This window comes from Pagrus pagrus (assembly GCF_965226575.1).
Source record: "Pagrus pagrus genome assembly, chromosome: 3".
Classification (NCBI taxonomy): domain Eukaryota; kingdom Metazoa; phylum Chordata; class Actinopteri; order Spariformes; family Sparidae; genus Pagrus; species Pagrus pagrus.
In genome coordinates this window covers 24,808,250-24,827,427 of record NC_140187.1, presented here as the reverse complement: position 1 = coordinate 24,827,427, position 19,178 = coordinate 24,808,250, and the positions used below count along the sequence as shown (strand labels likewise).

General features: G+C 41.1%; 1 protein-coding gene across 4 annotated transcripts in view; it reads right to left on the bottom strand.

Moving 5' to 3' along the window:
- Positions 1-19,178, bottom strand: part of slc2a9l2 (solute carrier family 2 member 9, like 2) — a 116,453-nt gene that overhangs the window by 18,333 nt on the left and 78,942 nt on the right. For all 4 annotated transcript variants that reach the window (XM_084347985.1, XM_084347986.1, XM_084347988.1 and 1 more), the window contains exon 12: positions 753-880. In XM_084347985.1, coding sequence (XP_084204111.1) covers positions 753-880 — 128 coding nt within the window. The remainder of the gene's footprint in view (positions 1-752; positions 881-19,178) is intronic.

Here is a 19,178-nt window from a genome sequence, read left to right as displayed (position 1 = left end):
TGCCACCCCAGCCTCCTAAATGCCCGCCTCTGTCAAATATGCTTCTAGTTCATAATGATAGGATTTCTGTCAAAAATTCTGTTAAATAACGAAGTGATGTTGGACTTGTATGTGTTTATTTCCTTGTCTCTTGTTTCCTTGTTAAGTCAGGTCTGACCTTAAAAGCACCACAGCTATGGGGAAAAAGCTACCTTGCAAACGTCAGTAGAGTGACGCTCATTGGCCGCCAATAGTTCCATATTTCCATTAGTTAGGTGAACAAGTATGATTTGGTGGAAACCCAGTAAAAAGAAATAAAGGTGCTGTGCCATTTCTGTCAGGAACACTCTAATTATTAACTTAAAAACCATAATTGTGAGGAGCCTGTAAATTAGCAGGGATCACTGACCCTTCCAGGGGCAACAAGTAGAGCCCAGTAGTTGTGTATAATTAGAATACAAAATACATCCTGACGTGACTGGACTACAGAAACATCACAGGCAGCACAACCACACAACAACATGGTGTGGCAGACAGTCGCTGCAGGGATTAATGAGGAGCTGACAACTTTGATGGACTGTGAAGGTTGAAGTGACAAACACAATTTGGTCCAGCTGACAATCCACTGATGCCTTACTGTTGGTGCAACACTTTTATTTTAGAAAAGTGTCACTTGTTTTATTTGAAGCATCTCCACTGGCGTACCGTGACCCGACTGAGCTCCAAAACCTGACCCAAACCCTGACACAATGTCTGCACATTTAGCAACTCACCTGAATGAATGGGAACAGGAGGCCCACAGCAAAGTTGGACAGCCAGTTTACGGTGCCAGCGATCATGAAGGCGGCAGGTCGGTAGGACTGTTCAAACAGCTCCCCGGTCAGGATGAAGGGGATGCCACCTGACAGAGACGGGAGATGACGAACAATTAGTTACAACAAACCAAATGACAGAAACAAATGACTTTACTCTGAGCATCTGTTACACAAAGTAGGCAATGATTCCTCATTGTTTGTTTCTACTTCTAGTTTACCTTAGTACAAAAGTTACAATAAGTGATGCCACCTTTTTTTCGTTTCTCCTGCCCTCCTACCACATGGTGTAATGAATCGTTTCTCATGGGCCTCAGTGAATGTCTGACACTATACTGTCATATATCTGGCCTATTCATCTACTCTTTTCAAACGTCTGAGCTGTAAAGTTTGGAATTTGAATGTGTTAAAACAATGTACCTTTTTATTTTTTCTTCATTGCAAAAAAATGCAAGAAATATATATAAATACTGAAATAAGAGTATTTCTGTGCTTGGCAATAAACTTAACTAATGAATTGGCCAATTAGCCAACGAACACAATAATCAAAGGGCCACAATGAGGTAGTTAAAGGGCTGCATTCAGCCCAGGGGCTGCCAGTTGAACAGGTGTACCATATACCATCCTCCTATCGAGTTTCCTCAGCACATAACCTCTTATCATAAAAAACATTTTACCGTTTCATGGCCACTTGATTACTGAAGATTAAATCAGCTATGATCTATTTCACTGAATTGAAATCTTGGATGTGATTTTGACTTGTAATCTGAAGATAAACCCTTTTAAAACTTTCTTTGATTGTTGAAATACTGAAATACACACACACACACACACACACACACACACACACACACACATATATATATATATATATACAATTTCAGTATTCAAAAAAAAAGTCTTGCAAAAAAATAAAAAATAAAAATCATTTTTTAAAAGAACGACATTATTCAGTGATGTTGCTGTGTTGAAACAAGGGCTGACATCCTCACAATCCCAGTCTTAAACAGTTTAGCATTGCAGCTCTCCTTGCTGAAAGTCAGAAGGTCCTCAGGCCTACCCTCGAGTACAATGTGCAACCAACATTTCCAAACCTCCGAGAGCAGATGTTGACATTTGGATGCTTTGGCGGGTGATGACGTCAAACTAGGAGGCTGAAATCGAAAAACTTGGCCCACTGAGCTCAAATGTAAAAGGGAGTAATTCATCCTGACAGATTATTGCAAACTCAGTAGAGCACTTGAGTTCAAACCACTATAGTCTCAATTTCGTAAGGTTTGGGGAAAATGCTGCTGCAGAGTGACTCTCATTTAGCTTTAGAACTGGTAGATTTATTTTCCACCCCCATCTTCCAGTTTAATTTGTATTTGAAAGATTAGTTTTGAGTTTGGTGTGTCAAATGGCAATGAATTCAACAACAGATATCAACTTTTGCTGCAGAGACACGAAAAAGAGGTGTACCATATTCAAGGTTCAAAATAGTCCGGTATCCAAAATGACTGAAGCTGCCAAATATATTGAACAAGTTCTCATAAAATGTTTTTAAAACATGTATTTTAAAAAAAAACCATTATGCATTCAAATTGTGTGCACTACCAAGGTCAAAGTCCAATTTTGCATGCCTGTGATAATCTAATCCTTACCATGAAGTTCTTTGGGAGGTTTGGGCTGATGTATAAGTGAAACAGACACAAGACTTTCACCCAGGAGACCAGTGTTTCAATGTGAGTACATAAATTACAGTAACAGATGTAATAAAACTAAACTACCCGTAGCTATTCAAACCCAACCACAATCTTTTCCCTAAACCTAACCAGGAAGTTTTGTGGCCTAAGCTTGATAACCTGATGTGCCAATGATTTTTTACACAACAATTGGGAAAGTCATTACTTGGATAAGGGCTGGCACGTTCAAAAAATACTTGGCAGGTGATTGGACAAACTGTCTGTCTATAGAGTGCTACCAGGGGATCCGGTAAGTAAATCTAACTCTTACTGAAGCCAGTCAAGAGAAGAGCGGAAACATCTTCTCCACTGAGAAAAGCCTTCAGTTCGGTCCTTTGCTCTTCTTTCAATGAAAGTTAACATTGATCATTTAATATGCAACTGTTACGTCAGAAGGTCCGACTGCTCAATTTACTTTTTTATTTTGTAGATCAAAAAAGCACAAGTTTATTTCATTGACAAACTGACTGATGAGTGATCAGGTCATATTTACCCTTTTTGACCCTCCTTCCCAGATATTAAATATGATATTTGTTTCAGGTGGAAACTTAATTTTCTTTTCAGTCTGTATGAAATTATACAATCCAGCAAAAAGGAAACAAAAAGGAGGCAGAAAAGGCAACTACTCTTACAAACACTAACAGTAAAACACAATGCAAAACTTTTTATATTGTGCAGTCTGTGAGTTGAAAACACTTCAACGGTGTGAAAGAAAAACTTTGTTACACAGACAGATAATGTTTTCAGCATCATTATGCAAAGAAAGAGAAATCAATTCCTGTAGAAGGGACAAAGCACCTTGTTAGAGGATTATGGCTAACCACAAGTCTGACTCTCTCCGCACGAAGGAAAACATCCACTTTACCTCAACACACAAGACTCATGCAGACAGGATTTGTGAAGTTCTATGCCATTTCTATTATGGATGCAAGTGGAATGCCACTGTTGAAAACGTAATGGATGGTGACATTTTCGACCGTATTTCATCAGACTGTAGCCTTTCAGGCGTTCTTACATGAGCCCCTGCTGCAGAGATTATGCACGAGCAAGCTGTTCGAGTGGGCCGATCACCTTCTCCAGCAGTGAGTCGTGGGGAAAGATAAAGGAGGAAACACTGACTGTAAAAAATTTGAACGGAGCTTCTGGGTCTGAAAAGTGAAGTCAATGCAAAAGTGCCTGCATTCTTTATAATCTCCAGCAGGGGGTGACTCTGCTGGTTTCAAAACGAAGTCTGCTTGCATGTAAGCTTATGAGAAAAAAATTACCCCACTTCTCACTTCCTTAATTACCTTTGTAAACAGTTTCTTTATGAGTTTACGGTCTCAATCACGAGTTTCAAGTCTTTTTAAATACAGCATGAAGTTCATTCAGTAAATTATGGTCCAATTTATAGTAAAATAGATGATAAAGCAGAGTATGCTTTAGTACGAGGCTACCTAGTGGTTGACAGGCCGCTACCATGGAGTTTTGTCAGATTCTCAGTCTGATCCAATAAGTATCATATCCATGTCCACCTTTTTGTCCAAATATGGTCAGTTCTTGCTCCAAAAAAAAAAAAAGCCAAGCTTGCGATGGTCATAATGCCTAACTCAAGGCTTCAAAAGTCTACAAACTGATGGCTGACGTCAAATTGGGCTTACACTTGGGTGGAAGAGCGGTTCTGGCTGCTTCTTCTTGTGGTGGCTATGCATACAGTAAATTGTGCAACCAAACATTATGAAGTGAAGAAGAGTTTCTGCTCAAATATGTGACTGATAACATTTTGCATTTCAAAGTTTGACTTCACACATGAACAGTGATAACAACCAAACACCAATACTGCACAAACATCAACATAAAGCAATGGAAGAGGGACACAAATAAAAGTAATTATTTGCAGCCTCCTGATAATATTATAAGTTATGTCTTATCTGGACTTTGGTTATCTGGCCCTTTTTGAATACGCTGCAGCCTTACAGAATATTGGTATAGGATGAAGATAGTGTTCAGCATAGGGCAAGGCATGCTGTGAAATGGTTTCTGTAAGCTATTTCAGGAAGCCAGGAAGCTGGCTAGCCATATAGCCACATATTTCACAGTTTTTCCCACAGTAGTGCATGCTGAAGTGAGATATATTGGCCTGGTTGAGCCTGTTTGTGTACTTGAACCTCATTGTTAATGGCGTAAATGACTAAGGACATTAGTTCTGTAAATGTGGCTGTAGGCTGTCTTTTACCAGCTGGAAAATGCACAAAGAGATCAATTGAGGCTACAGGATGCACAGGGCACACTTATAAATCTGTGGATGTTGCATTTTATCCTCACAATAGGTTATTTGTTGTCGCATAATTGCCTCTGTGAAGACAGTCAAAGAGCTAAAAACCACAGGAGCATTTCCATTAAGAGCAAAATAAAGGCTCAGCTCACATTATCTTTTAGCAGCCTCTTAAACTTGACTGCTTGTGATAATAAACCATCTCCTTATTTGGATAAAATGTTTGAAAAAATGCAGACAGCTGATTGCAGATGACTGTGTGCATGTGCATAAATGAATACACACTAAGGAGGAGTAATGGTGAAACAAGTTTTTTCCACACCAGCATTTTTAGGTAATTTCTTAAAAGCTCTTCCACAGTTAAACCCCACAGCAATAAGAAAATAAAGAATATTTTAGTTTTCAACTTCTTTTGTTCAGCAAACCTGAAAATATTTCATTTAAGTCATCATTGAGAAAGAAGCAGGACAGCCGTGTCCCCCCTCCTGCTGTCCATAATCACAAAAACCTTATTTCAGCTGAACTCACAATTCAGTCGTTCTTTTTGACATATTGACAACTGAACAAGCATTCACATGTTATTCAATCTAGGCTTGTAAATTCCACCTGTTAAGCGAGGTAAATACAGTTCTTGAGCTGCTGCACTTAAACCATCAGTGAAAGTACTATTTCATGCTTGTCTAACTGAATATATTTGTGGTTGGCTTCAATGACATGTGAGATAAGGAATCACAGAGAAACATACATTTCTCCTCTTGACTTTAAACACTGTAAATAATTTTGGGCTGGTTTGGATGCTTTCAAAATGTAGCTTGGTTTCACTGGTCTTACCAACCCCAGCCTTAAAGCTATGGCCTACGATTTGAAAGATTTGTTATTATTATTAACATCATTTAGATGGTGGTTATGACCCAATAGTACCACCCACACAATGTGGAGAGTAAAAGGAACCAAAAAAAATCATTCTCTCTAGTGTCTGTAAAACTGAAAAGAAATTGACCAATAGGAACCATCCGGCCCGGATGGCTCCTATTGGATCAATTTTCCGATCCAATCCTCGCTCACTCTCCTGCTCCTGCTCACGTCTGGTCCCGACCCACTTCCGCATTTGAAACTACAAGCGGACAAGAGGTTTGTTTTGCCCTGAGCTGTTCAGCTGCCTCTGCTTGCCCCACCACAAAGAGTCAAAGAAAGAAAGTCTGTCACTGAAAAGACACAAACCGGAGATGTGAAACAAACCGAATAAACATCGGGTCATCATTTGAACGGTGGCGAAAGGTCCGTGAAGATATGGACCCGGTGCTGATACAGCGGCGTTTCTGTTGAGCAGGTAACCTTCGTCTCTATTGTGGATGTTGTGACACAGATAACTTTCATGCCGATGCTGCTGATGACTGTGAAAGCTGCCGTTAGTTTGTTTCTGTTATTAGACGGTGTCTGTCGCTGCAGTATTGTCAACACTTGTTTACTTGTTCGACGGAGACGTTAGCCTCTATGCTAGCATTGTAAGCTAACAACAAGTCTGAGTAGCACCGAACAGCAGCTGGGACTCACACAGGTTTGTTTTTCAGCCACAATGTGGAAGCGATCGTTGTGATGAAAGCTGGCGGAAGCATCTGTTAGTCTCTTGGCCCTCAGTAACTTTTAGAAGTGGCTAACTTAGCTGTTGTAACTGATTACGTAGCTGTAAGGTAACATAGCTGTAGCATGCTAATGATGTTACGCTAGCTTGGCTGTGGAGCTTAGCTGTGGACATTGTAATGACTTACAAGATTTACGTGAGTTTCAACGTGCATTGTAATAACTTTATCTGTGAATCCGACATCGTTACTCCGCATTCAAAGCTGCTGTATTTGGTTTCTGCCGGCTTGTTGCTCTTGGTGCTTGTTGCGGGACGTATAAAGTTCGTTGAAGAGAGAAAAAAAAAAAAGCTTGTAGCCGGAGGGGGTGTGTCGCGGGACTCCGAGGGGAGAGCGATACAAGCTTGGAGGGGAGGGGTTAAGGAGCACAGAGGGGAGGGGGGTGTGGGGGGGGGGGGATGCTTTTTTCAAACCTTTCTCAGATCGTAGACCAGAGCTTTAAAGGTCCCATATTATACTGTTTTTCATCAATTCCACACAGCTGTCAGAGGTCCAACAACACTGTATTCGAAATGTATTGCCCCAAACCCATCAGTGGTCCTGAATATCAGCTGTCTAAAAGTGGCTCTACTGAGCTCTGCTGAGAGCAGGCTGTTTCTGTGCCTGCAGCTTTAATGCTTATGAGCTCCGTCCTAACACACGCCCCTCTCAGGAAGAGGATGCCGTTCACGCTAGCGGTAGCATGTGCTAATGTTTACGGTGGATGTATCACTATGGCTTGCGAGATGCTGTCGTTCAACCACACCAGTTTGACCCAGAATCGGACCCAGAAGCAGAGGCTCAGAAAAATACAGACTCTGCGGCTGCAGCAGGACTCCCCAACACAACCACCCGGCTCCCATCCCCCACTGACCTGCAACAGGTAACATCTAAAAACAGCTAGCGAAAGCTGTGTTTGTCTCCAACACAGTCTCCAAACTCTTGGACACTGTCCGCATAGCCTCTGTCTCCAGTCTGCACGTTTCCAGACTTTTCACTGTGATAACCAAGCTCCCTCGTAACATTATTAACATTAAACTCGCTTCAAACGCCGTTGCATAGCGGACCGAAGTGGAGCTAACTAGTTAGCCAGTTTCAAGCTGACTTCACCATACTCGTAGGCAACTGTAAATACTATCTAAACCTGGCGACACTTACCTGTGGCTCGGGTGCAGCTGCTGGGTCCGTATGGTTGAGACTGATTCTTTTAGGAGAGTCAGTGTCGAGGCAAGGCCAGCTTTGTACTGACCCTCGTTACTGAAGCAGTCCGATGTGAAGTGGTTAGCACACACAAACAGACTCACAAGAACCGTAGCCGGCACGTTGTCATTAAAAATGAAACGCAACCACTGTCTCTTCTGTAGCTGGGACAGAGTATAGGCACTTATGTTGATTTTTACAAACAAAAACAGAGCACTTCTCGTTGCGCTTCGACATGGTGCTTTTGATAGCGTAATGGCGGATCTCCGAGACGGTAGCGCTGTACCTGGTGGGTGGACACTGTGGGTGGGATTATTCAAATGATCGGTTGTCGACGTCAACGACCGGTCGAAATTTGACTCGCTCATCTGGAAACTGCAGTCAAGACACCGTCAGAAATCTGTATCTCACTCAAAAAAGCACGGATGGTCTTTTTTCAAAGTTTGTATGTGTGTGGCAGCACCATAGACCCAAAACAACACCCCAAATCCCAGAAAAAGTGAGTTTTTCATAATATGGGACCTTTAAAAAGAAGACTTGGTCATTACTTCTATTCACTTTTAAGCAATTGCTTTCAGTAGCAGAGAGAGGCCGGGTTATGTGACTTTTCAACTTTCTGGACAGATATGTCTCTTAGGAAAGTGGTGTCGGGCTGTCAGGATTACATTAAGGTTAAGATCTGACCAGACCACCTTCAGATGTGGTCTACCTAATCTGATCACGTATAGTATACAATCACACATGTATATCCACCTTACATAAACTTGTGTTTTTCCTTATCCACCGTGGTTAATTTTCATATTCAGAAGATGTATTTTCAATTTTAGCTTAAAGTGAGCGCACTGCAACCTTGATTTAGGGATCAACCATACTAGACAGCAGCAACAGATAATGAAACAAATCAGCTGAACATCAGAGAGTCTGAAATGAGCCGAAGGTATGTTAATATCATCTAAAAGGACTTTGCTTTGTGGCCTCCCTGGAAAATCACAATGAACACAGCGTACAAATGTTGTTGATGTAATCTTCTTCTTGTCCCCAAATTAAATCTGTAGCAAAATTAAAGGCCTGTTACACTTGTCACTGACACAGCACTGCTGTAACAGTAATATTTTACACTGTGTTCACCAAATGCAACACATGTGGCATCACAAGTGTGTCGGCACTATCTGTCAGATGTTAGTAGGTACACTGTGCTTCTCTTGACTGTAAGGAATCTCTCTAATAAAAGAAAAATGCAACTTTTATAATATAAATGTGATTTATTTCTAATGACGAGAGTTTAACCAGGAAACATTAGCAAGAGACTTCTTCTGGATGCAGCCACAACAACACTGATCTCTCTTTCGGACAGGAAAGGACAAATCTAGTTCACACATGATGCAGCGAGAGTGGGGCGGCCAACATTGTGTGTGCCTGTGTGTGTGTGTTTGTGTGTGTGTGTGTGTGTGTGTGTGTGTGTGTTTGGTATGTCAGCGTAGATCTGCTCTGAGATAATCCGCTCAGTACAAAATAGTGTTTTCCAGGGACTTGTGCACCTAATGATATGTGAAGCCTGTGTGTTTGTGTGTGTGTGTGTGTGTGTGTGTGTGTGTGAGAGAGAGAGAGAGAGAGAGAGAGAGATAAAATCATGCCTCTACGCACTCAGAAAATCTGTGTTAGCTGCATTCTGTCATATTTCCAACAATTATGATCCATAACAGTATGAGTGGATTTGCAGCCTTTCAACTTAACGAAGCTGAGGGGGCTAATTGGCTGCACATGTTACCACAGCGTGCTCTATGTCAAGCCAAATTTATCTTCATAGCTTTTTGTCGCAGTTCCAGTCTTATGAGCTAAGGGACAGCGCACTAATTAGGCCATATATGTTGTCTTGCCAGCATATGTTTGTGGAGGGAGACAGCATGTGTTGAATCATGTGGGATCAAAGTATGGAGGTCTCCCTTCCGGCCAGAGAGCACAGCAGCCCAGCGATTTAATGAAACTCGTTCATCATTCATTTTAGTATTCATGTTGCCTAACTTTAACCAAGTGCTTTACATGCCAAAACGTATCCACACTGTGACTGTACGACAATGGTCCAGCACATGTGTCGCAGTAAGGCTGCGGCCATGTTGTTATGGGAGCCGTGATACACGTAATTTTGAGAGATATAATGTTTTACAGACACACAGACAATCAACCTATTCAGTTGTTTGAGTATAAGGATGTGTCGCATAAACAGACCATTCGTTTCTGCCAGAAATTGACAAAATGACAACTTTACTAATGATTATAGATATGTACTGGTGGTGTCACATTTAATAGCCCAGTTAGAGAAGATATAAATCACACCACCGATAACACAAAGTTGCTCAAACAGAAATTAACAGCCACATTCTCTTCGCTTTGGATTTGTGACGAGAGTTTGCGCACTGCCTTCTGTTTCAGCTTGACCTCCTGAGACATCGCATTTTCCGGAGGTCGGCCACACTCAACCAGTGCCAGAGCCTTGATCTGCTGCGCCTCGGGCAGAGAGCCACAGATGACAGGACAGCGGCGAGAAGGCAGCACCGGAGGTCACAGTTTTTTCTCTCACAATTGGTTCTGACAGGGGTTTTAACCAGCTCGTCTGTATAGCTTCTCTGCACACCAGTAATCCTACTTCATGGCTGAGAGAAGGTTAGGATTACAAACCACATTTTTTAATACCCTGCAGAGTGGTCATTAAGACAGAAATGTTAATAATTTAATTTCTATTAATTGTTTTTCTCACAGCTATGAAGGATTCATATACCCCCTCCATCGGTCTAAAAGGATTTTCCAGTGGCACTACCTCTGCCCTTGTAGTGACTCATGTTATTTGCTCTACTGCTCACAGATGGATGCTTGTGATATTATCCAACGGCAGCACACACACTATAAATAAGGACCAATTATATAATAGGATAATGTTGACACGCTAGCAGAATACTGCCCTCCCACACAAACACATGAAACATCCATGTCAATGACAAACACTTGGACATTCATGCAGAAACATGCAGAGTGTAATGCAGTCAGGAGGGATACATCTGCAGAAATAATCAAAAATGTATTGAGGTTGGAGATTAGCGCCACACACTTTAAAATCATGAATATCTGCAAGCACATTTTGAGTTAGACTGACAATTAGAAACATTTTATTTTTGACACATTGGAGCATGTTTAACTTAAACTTCTGAGCACTATCAACAGGTTCTTAGCTCTTAGAGCTACAAAATAAAGTCATTTTTTTCTGTTAACTACGACGACTAGGACCCAAGGAGAACTTCTCAGAAAAGGAATCAACATTTTAACAAATGCACAGATGAGCTAAGTGATGAGTCATATCTATTAAGTCAGAGTGATGCTATTCAAAGGGAGGTGTAAAGTAGAAAAATACGCTGACACAGAGCATTTTTGGCCCAGGTACGATGCTAATATAGTGCATCAACTCCCTGCAGCGACACAAATATGTGACAAAGTGTGAGGACCTGAACTGATGGCAGTTTGTTAGCAAACTGTTAGGGTGTTGCTACTCTCGTCACATCTCATTTCGGCAGATAAATAATGTCATTAGCGCAAATCAACCTCTATTGAAGCAGCACTCTGTGCAAACATCATACATCATCCTCAGACAAATGTTTATATATTCAGCAAAGGTTCAGGGAATACAAGCCATAAATAAATACTGGTGGATAATTCATTTCACTTTATACAAGTGAGGTGTAAAGATGAAGTCTTTTACTGGAAAGACTCATACCTTTCTAGGAAATCCATTTGTGATTGAATAATGAAGTTGATGTGTGTTGTAGCAAGCTGCCATGGAAACACCATTACCAGTGTGCTGCAGATATGTCAGCTTTGTCAGACAGTGAACAGGACTCCTTTGTAAAATGTATTTGTTACTTTGGTAAAACTATTTGCTGTGTGTGAAGAGCAGGTTTGCAAGTAGCACATCTGTAGGCAAAAGCAATGTCTGTCTGTCTGTCACTTTGGTCTGACTAAAATATCTAATCAATCAGATGCTTTAGAGACCCCTTGACTTTTCCTCTAGCGCCACCAGCAGGTTGCCATTTTTTTGCTTTTGGTGAACTAACTATTGGATGGATTGCCATGAAGTTTGGTACAGATATTCATGATGCCAAAAGGGTGAATCATGCATCTCCTTTGAGGTAATTATTGCAATTTGGGGGTAATTTCAAATCATTTTCGAATGTTACTTGGCAATGTAACCATTAAAACGATGTTACTAAACTATTTCTAAACCAAAACGCAACCAGTTAGAAGATCCTATAGTGACAGCACAAGAAGTACTTTACCTATCATTGCAGAAAGAAAAACTGGCACCCTCACCTGGCACCCTCACCAAGACTACACAAAAGCACTCTCTCAGCTGCTTCACCCTGTCCTCTCGGAGGCATGTCTGACACTCAGAAGGCAAGAGGCCTGTGGCAGAAAACTGCAGGGAGTTGAGCTCATATTCTGCCCACACCAGAAAAACACAGACTGAAGAGAAACACTGTAGCATGATCTCCTGATCCTCATTTTGCTCTCTCAGCTTGTACGATAGATTTCAAATTCAAACCAAAGGGGCTAGTTGTAGCCTTACTACCCAGGAGAGAGCAGAGTGGTGATATGGGTTGGTGGCCCTGCTTAGGAACAATAATGCATGGCAGTCTGTGGAGGCTGAAAAAATGCTGATTAATCAAACTGGTTGTTGCTCCTGCTATTGGTCATTTGGGTTGTGGGATAAAGTGCAGCCTTGAAGTCAGCAACAACCATGACAGTGGGTAACCGTGGAGAGAGGGAGGCCAGGATTGAAATCCAGTGACAATAAAACCAACGTTGCCTGGGGACGAGCACAGTCAGTCAGAAGGATACTGTTTAAAGGACTTGTGTTGAGAACATGGAGCTTGCAGTCTCAAAGGAATAAATGTCCCATCTAGGCGTCCTGCACTATAAATGAGAGTAGAAGTTCAGGGTTACTCAGTACTGGGGCAATGACACAATTGCACATGAATTGTTGAAAATGCAGTTTAGCCTCTGCTCTCTGTGTGAAATTAGCTTTCCTCTTGCTACAGAGCAGATTGGTGCCGTTGAAATAAATCTGAAGTTTGCAGACACTAATTGTTGTTTCTGCTAGAAACAGATTGGCCGGAGCCACGCTACAGCTCTGCAGACTTGTGAAAGGATCCATGCTGACAGTGATGCTTGAAAGTAGGTATCCCACGAAGGAGATGTGAGAGGCACAAAACACTCACAAACAGTAATGGTGATGTCTTTAATAAACAAATCTCTGGAGGAAAACAGGGGTGTGCGTTTTCATGGGCACAGTATAGTCTGTTTACAGTACATTGCACCAAGCCGTGAACACATACTGTGGCCTCACAGCAGGAGATCATTGTAAAAACCCATACTGTAGTATTCGATAACAGGGCAGACCGTGGCCACTGCCTCCATCCTCACTAAATTGATCGGCTCACCCCATGTGTGGCCGCGTTGGTGATGAGAAAAATGCGCTTTTTGAAGGTTTTGCTCTCAGCTCTCAGTACCTTTAAAACTTGTAACTAATTCGCTGTCGTCTGGAGTTTAGATACACTCCTCCATTCATGTTCATACATTCAAGGCATTTAGAAGGATCCCGTGGCAGTAACAGAATTTAGTATTCATAATTTTGCTTTAATCATCTGAAAATGAAAATAATTGTGTTTTCATGCAAACAGGAAATGTCCTGCTGCTGCTGCTGCTTCACATTTAAAGCTTTCAATCGGTGAGCCAGTGGGAGGCTTTTATTGGGAGGCAGCTACAAGAGCAGCAGTGTTTATCCACGAGTTAGCAGGACTATTGACTTTTTCATAATTAAAATGGGTCTGCACAGCAAAATATGTACATATTCAATTCTACTTATCCAGCACATTAGTTTTAAAGAAGAAATATGATGCTTTTTGTTTTTTTCATTTCCTTCAATGTTTTATAGGTTCTTGTACAAGTAAAAGGTCTTGAAAGTTAAAAAGGCCATGCAAATGAGAGCTCCTCTCTCCCACAGGAAAAACTGCTCCTGAAATGCCTTGTCACTAGTCCCGCCTTTAATTCCGTGACTTTGTGACATCACACCACATCACCATGTCACACAATTAAATAATTTATGCCTATATTCATGGAAGAAGTTAAGCTAACTGGAAGGTAAAAATAGGACAGAGCCGACTAGACGCATGGTGAGCGGTGCTGGCTCAGGCATATGTGAGCTCACCAATAAGAGCAGACTTGGTATTCGGGAGGAGGTGGCCCTTAAAGATACAGGAGCTAAAACAGACAGAGGGGTGAAACAGTCCTGCAACACTGGGCCGTATGAGAAAACTGATGTGTTTCTGAACATTAGAGCATGTGAACCCATTCCATTAGTAACCTAAAATAAAATTATGAACCTCAGAAAGAGCACTATGCAAATTGTCCAGGGAGGCAGGTGCAAGACAGAACAACCACAATGAGCTATTTAAGGCTCAATTGTGGTATGTGCGTCATTTAGGTATATAACCTACATAGCCTTGCTGTGTTGTGCTGTGGAAAACCATAGGCATTGTAAAAGCACATCTGGAAAGGTTGCGGTTCAGCTACCTGTGTGTATCCGAACACCTATAGAAAAAAGGCCTTTAGTGTCTTAGTGTTTTGACAAAGTGATTTCATGTCCTTCTGAAATGTCAAGGTTGTTACAGCCATTCCTAAAGTGTAGTCTGTTGGTCACAGTGGCACTATACAGATGTGTTATACAGATTACAGTTCTTGACTGTGATGTTCTGCAAAAGAAAAACCTGCTCCAACTGGTAAAGTGGAGCAAGGGGTGAATGCAGGAAGCGAGGGAATCTCTGGTGTCTCAGTGAATGTTTCAGGACTCTTAGGAGAAGAAATCATTCCCTGCGGAGAACAGGCTCCCGGCAGAAGGTCAGTGTGTGTGAAGAAAACACTGTTTCCGCTTTTTAGCAAACATCTCTCAGGGGTCTTAAACACGGAGGGAATATTACATAAGTCAGTCTTAGAGAAGACATCAGCCGAAGCACGGCAGTATTTATGGGAAGAAGAGGGAAAAGTACAACAACAATCAGGACTTTGGAAGCAATCAAATCAGGGACAAGTGAGAATTACAGGGAATCCATTAAGTCTAAATGACAGATTTTTCAACCCAGATACTGGCAAGAAAGAAATATTAAACGGTAACAATTTAATCTCTTTGTGCAAGAGTACACATCTGAAATGAATAACAACACATACCAGATGAGGTGGGAAACACAGAGATGATTAGAGCCACCAAAACACACCAATAAATTCAGGTGTACAGGGACCACTTTTTGTCACAAACTCATAATCCATCAGCCTCCACTTCTTCCTTCATTTTTTCTGTTCTTCTAATTAAATCTTGTTTTTAATACTGGCTGCCACACCATTAAGTTTCACCTTGGCTCAAGTTTACTCCTTGCTCAGATGCCACTCTGGTTCGCTGGAAGTGTTCACATCTCACCTCCGGTTTATCTCATTTCCACTAACAAAAGCCCGTCTGGCTGCCCAATATGTGAGTTCTCAGGTGAAATGTGATTCATCTTGTTCAAGTCGTCTTCAGTCTTATCCTCTATGGCCTGTCTGTCAGCAATTTGTGATAACCCCACTGTCTTTCTTACAGCTATAGCCTTTTCTATTCCCACGAGAATCTAGTCAATATACCATCAAGGTATGACGAGACCGCAGGGTCTGCTCCACCATGCTGTGGACTACAAAAGATCCATATGTCTGCAGCAAAAGTTCACTTGTTCATGAAGGGAAACTCTAAATTGTCACACAAGTGTTTAGCGTCATTATGTCCCAAATGAATGCAGAAGCAGTTAACACAACTGTAATAAAACATTAATGAAGATTAGGTTTACACCACAACCCACAGTCACCGCTTCAGTGTCCACATTGGCACAAACTTTTCAGTGGTGCAGTCAAAGTTTTGATTTTAATTTAAACTTAATTGAAGACCTTTATTACATCTGCAACACTGATTATTCGTAACAGAACAGCTGTGATTTCATTTGTTTCCCATACGAGCTACCGACAACATGCATAATTGAAAAATATATTCAACCCACTGATGATCCTCAATCTGTCGAACTGCGGTGCAGCTCATTTTCATAGGGAGGACTGCTACCGTACCACCTGCTGAGAGACACAGTCGGAAGCTCCTCGCATAACTCTTAGTGCTGCTTTGAAGAAGTGTTATTCTACAGCGACCTGATCTGAAACCCGACAGGGTGTTTGAGGTGAAGCTTTGTGCTTTGTCAGACTCATTTTGGATTATTTTCAAATGTAACACTTAAAGAAAATAATCTTCCCCCAACTCTGCTGATCCTCTGTGTCAATATGTGTCATCCGTTGCAAATAGATACACAACAGTGGGAAGATAGACACCGTCGTCAATCCATCACATTGCCCTAGTGAGGTAACGGTTAGTAATGGATGCATAAAGCTTAAAACTTGAAAAAGGGTAGCTTCTTAAAATCTCCACTGATTAAGAGACGGTCATTGCCTTGTGGAAAATATATGACCTTGTTGTGACAACAGACAAGACCTCCAATCTTGCTCCACAACTCCTTATTTTAAAGAGCATCGTGATCATTTCTGTACAGTGGCACATCCAGAAGGGGGGCCTGCCAACCTATTATTCCAAAAGTATGAATGGCTACCTGCCCATTGGGAGGTGGGACCTTAGTCTGAACCAACTGTTTGATGAATATTTTTACATGTGACACTTTTTTCTTTTGTATACAGGCTACGTTTGAGGGTCTTTTTGACGACGAAGTATCAAAGCATTACATTATATTTAGCACCCAGAGTGTTTGCCTTTACTGCCCATGCCAGCAGCAAGCCCTGGAGGAGCAGATAGGATGATCACAGGGAAAAGGTGAGACCCAGGCTGAGACTGAGAGGGTGTATTGGGTTTTAAGTAAAATGTTTTCTCCTTACGTATGAAACCACTAAAACGCCCACAAAACAAATTTAAATTCAGTTCCAATTTATATAAATCAAAGGGAAGTGATTTCTTTTCTAGTTTCCTGCAAGCGCACAGAATACATTCTCTGTGTGTGGGAGGTTGCATGGGACAGAAAACCGATGATGTTTAAATAAAAAGGTTTCGCATGCGGATCATCTGCTTTCATTGTTCCATTGTTCTTTATATAAATTGTTTACTCTCCTGTGTTTATTACTTTAGAACAGGTGGAGAAAAGGTTTTGTCAGGATAATCTCTGTCAGTTTCTTATTTATTCATGTTTTTGTCTGTAAAACAAGTAGAGAAAAAAGTTTTGTCAGGATCATTTTTGTACGTTACTTTTGTACTTCGGCCAAGAAGCGGAGTTTAACTCACCTAGAAGAAACATCAATGACTCCGCACTAGTGCCGCACTTCAGCCTCTTGTGGCTGAAACGGGTATAACAACAGCAAACAAACACTAAGAATGTTGAACGTGACACAAGAAAATCTTTCTTTTTTTTTCGTCTGCTTATAATTATCCTCTTTTTTACCTGTTTCATTTAGATGAAACTTGGATCACCGGAAATGTTTTTTTCACACTTGCCCTGAGGGTATTTGTCAAGATAAATATAAGATTAAAGCATTTATTATTTTGATCAAAGAGATGAAAAACATCAGGCCTAATTGATAAAAAAATATATAAAAAAAGATTTTGATGTGAACGTTTTACTGACACTGTTCACTCCACTCTGGTGCTTTCAAAGCATTTCATTAGCGGCAGCTTTTTTAGGGATCAATGCTGTCATCAGCTCAAAGTGAGGAGAGTTTATTGTGACAACATGGTCTTTTTTGGCTCTGAGGGCCATTCGATTTTATCTTCCCTTGATCTCTCGCTCTCTTGTTGAAGTACAGAAGGGCTCACTTGTTTTGGATCACAAAATTAATTTCTAGTTGGCTCACCGTGGGGGAAGATATCATCGGAGAGGGACCAACAACAAGGAGGAGAGATGAGTGACTTAAAGGCTAATTTGAGACTTTCCTGGGTTTATTTCTCAGTGGAAAATCTAATCACTCATATATTTTGCTCATAATTCTAACTGTGCAATATGAGCGAAAAACTACACCAAAACAAACCCACCAAAATAAAAGTACACAAACTGAGGTGTTGGGTCTGCGTGGTGGCAATGCGGGTGTGAAATGTTTATTTTCATACGAGGCAACAGTCTCATCTCTGTTGTACATGATCAGTGAGTCACCAGGAATAATTAATAGTCCTCAGCTTTGAAAACAGCACGGATCAATTACACACACTGATCAGACGTGAAAGTACGACAGGTTGATGCCACTGTGCCGAGTATCTGTGGCGTTAGTCTCGCATTGCCTGCAGTGAGTTTGATGCCTTTAAGAGATTCAGATTGTACTGATATCTATATGAAAACTGTCAGAACCAATTAAGTGTTTTAGCACACAAGTACTCTATTTGAATCACTGGATAAATATTTTTGATGGAAAATATACTGTATGTCAAGAAGAGGGAGAAGAACACAAAGCGAGGGAAGCAGCAATTACTCTTCCACTATCACTGAACGATGTTTATCGTGTCTGTCTCAGTTGATTTTTCACATTCAACTCCATCCTCTCACCGTATTGCACAAAAGAAATATAATTTGCAATTTATCTCACAAATATGATTATGTCTCAAGGCACCTCTTGAGATTCAGCTTGTACAATATCAGTTTTTCGAGTGATTAATGTGTGGTGGCACATTGTCCTACGATGAAAATACATAAGTGAGAGCAAAAGCACGTCATGAGCCTTTCATTTCACCACGACCATTTCTGTATGTGTGCCTGCATCTTCTTTTCTTTACCGTCGTCCTGGCCACTGTATTTTGCTTTGTGTTTTGATTGGTCGGTGTGTAGTTGTGGGTCACAGCAGCAGTCACGTGATAAATATCTATCAGAATTTTGGTCTATCGTCGGTTGCCAAAATCAAAGTGTGATCTCAGACAAATGTTTTGGATTGACGGCTAAAGATTTTGCCACATTTTACCACACGAGGCTCGATTCAGACCAGCTTAAATGCAGGAAACTCACATCAAATCACAATGTGTTGGCCAATCAAATACACACTGGCACACATTTCTGGTAGATTAATGGGAGTGCTGCATCCTTCTGTGTACCTTGAAATCTTTACAACAAAAGATTCAACAATTGTTCTGGTCCGTATCTCATTCTTTTACTGATACAACACGCCCCCATCAAGGAAGCTTGGCTGTTTTAGTGCAGAGCTGGTGTCAGTGTGATTGTCCCCTTAGGAAGAAGCAAAGCCCAGCAAATGATGTCCACAAAGGAGGCATTGTTAAAAAAATGTCAAGTGAGACACAAACCGAGAACATTGTTGCCCTCAGTGATATCACTGCATACTGATATAAATCAATTAGACCTTTTTTATGATATAACCATAATTTGCACACAAATCTTACTCAAACTAACACGGTCCTTGACATACGATGATGACACCCAATCATCTCATGAATGGGAAAAACAAAGGATGTTTGTGAATTTACACAATGTCTGCCACTGAC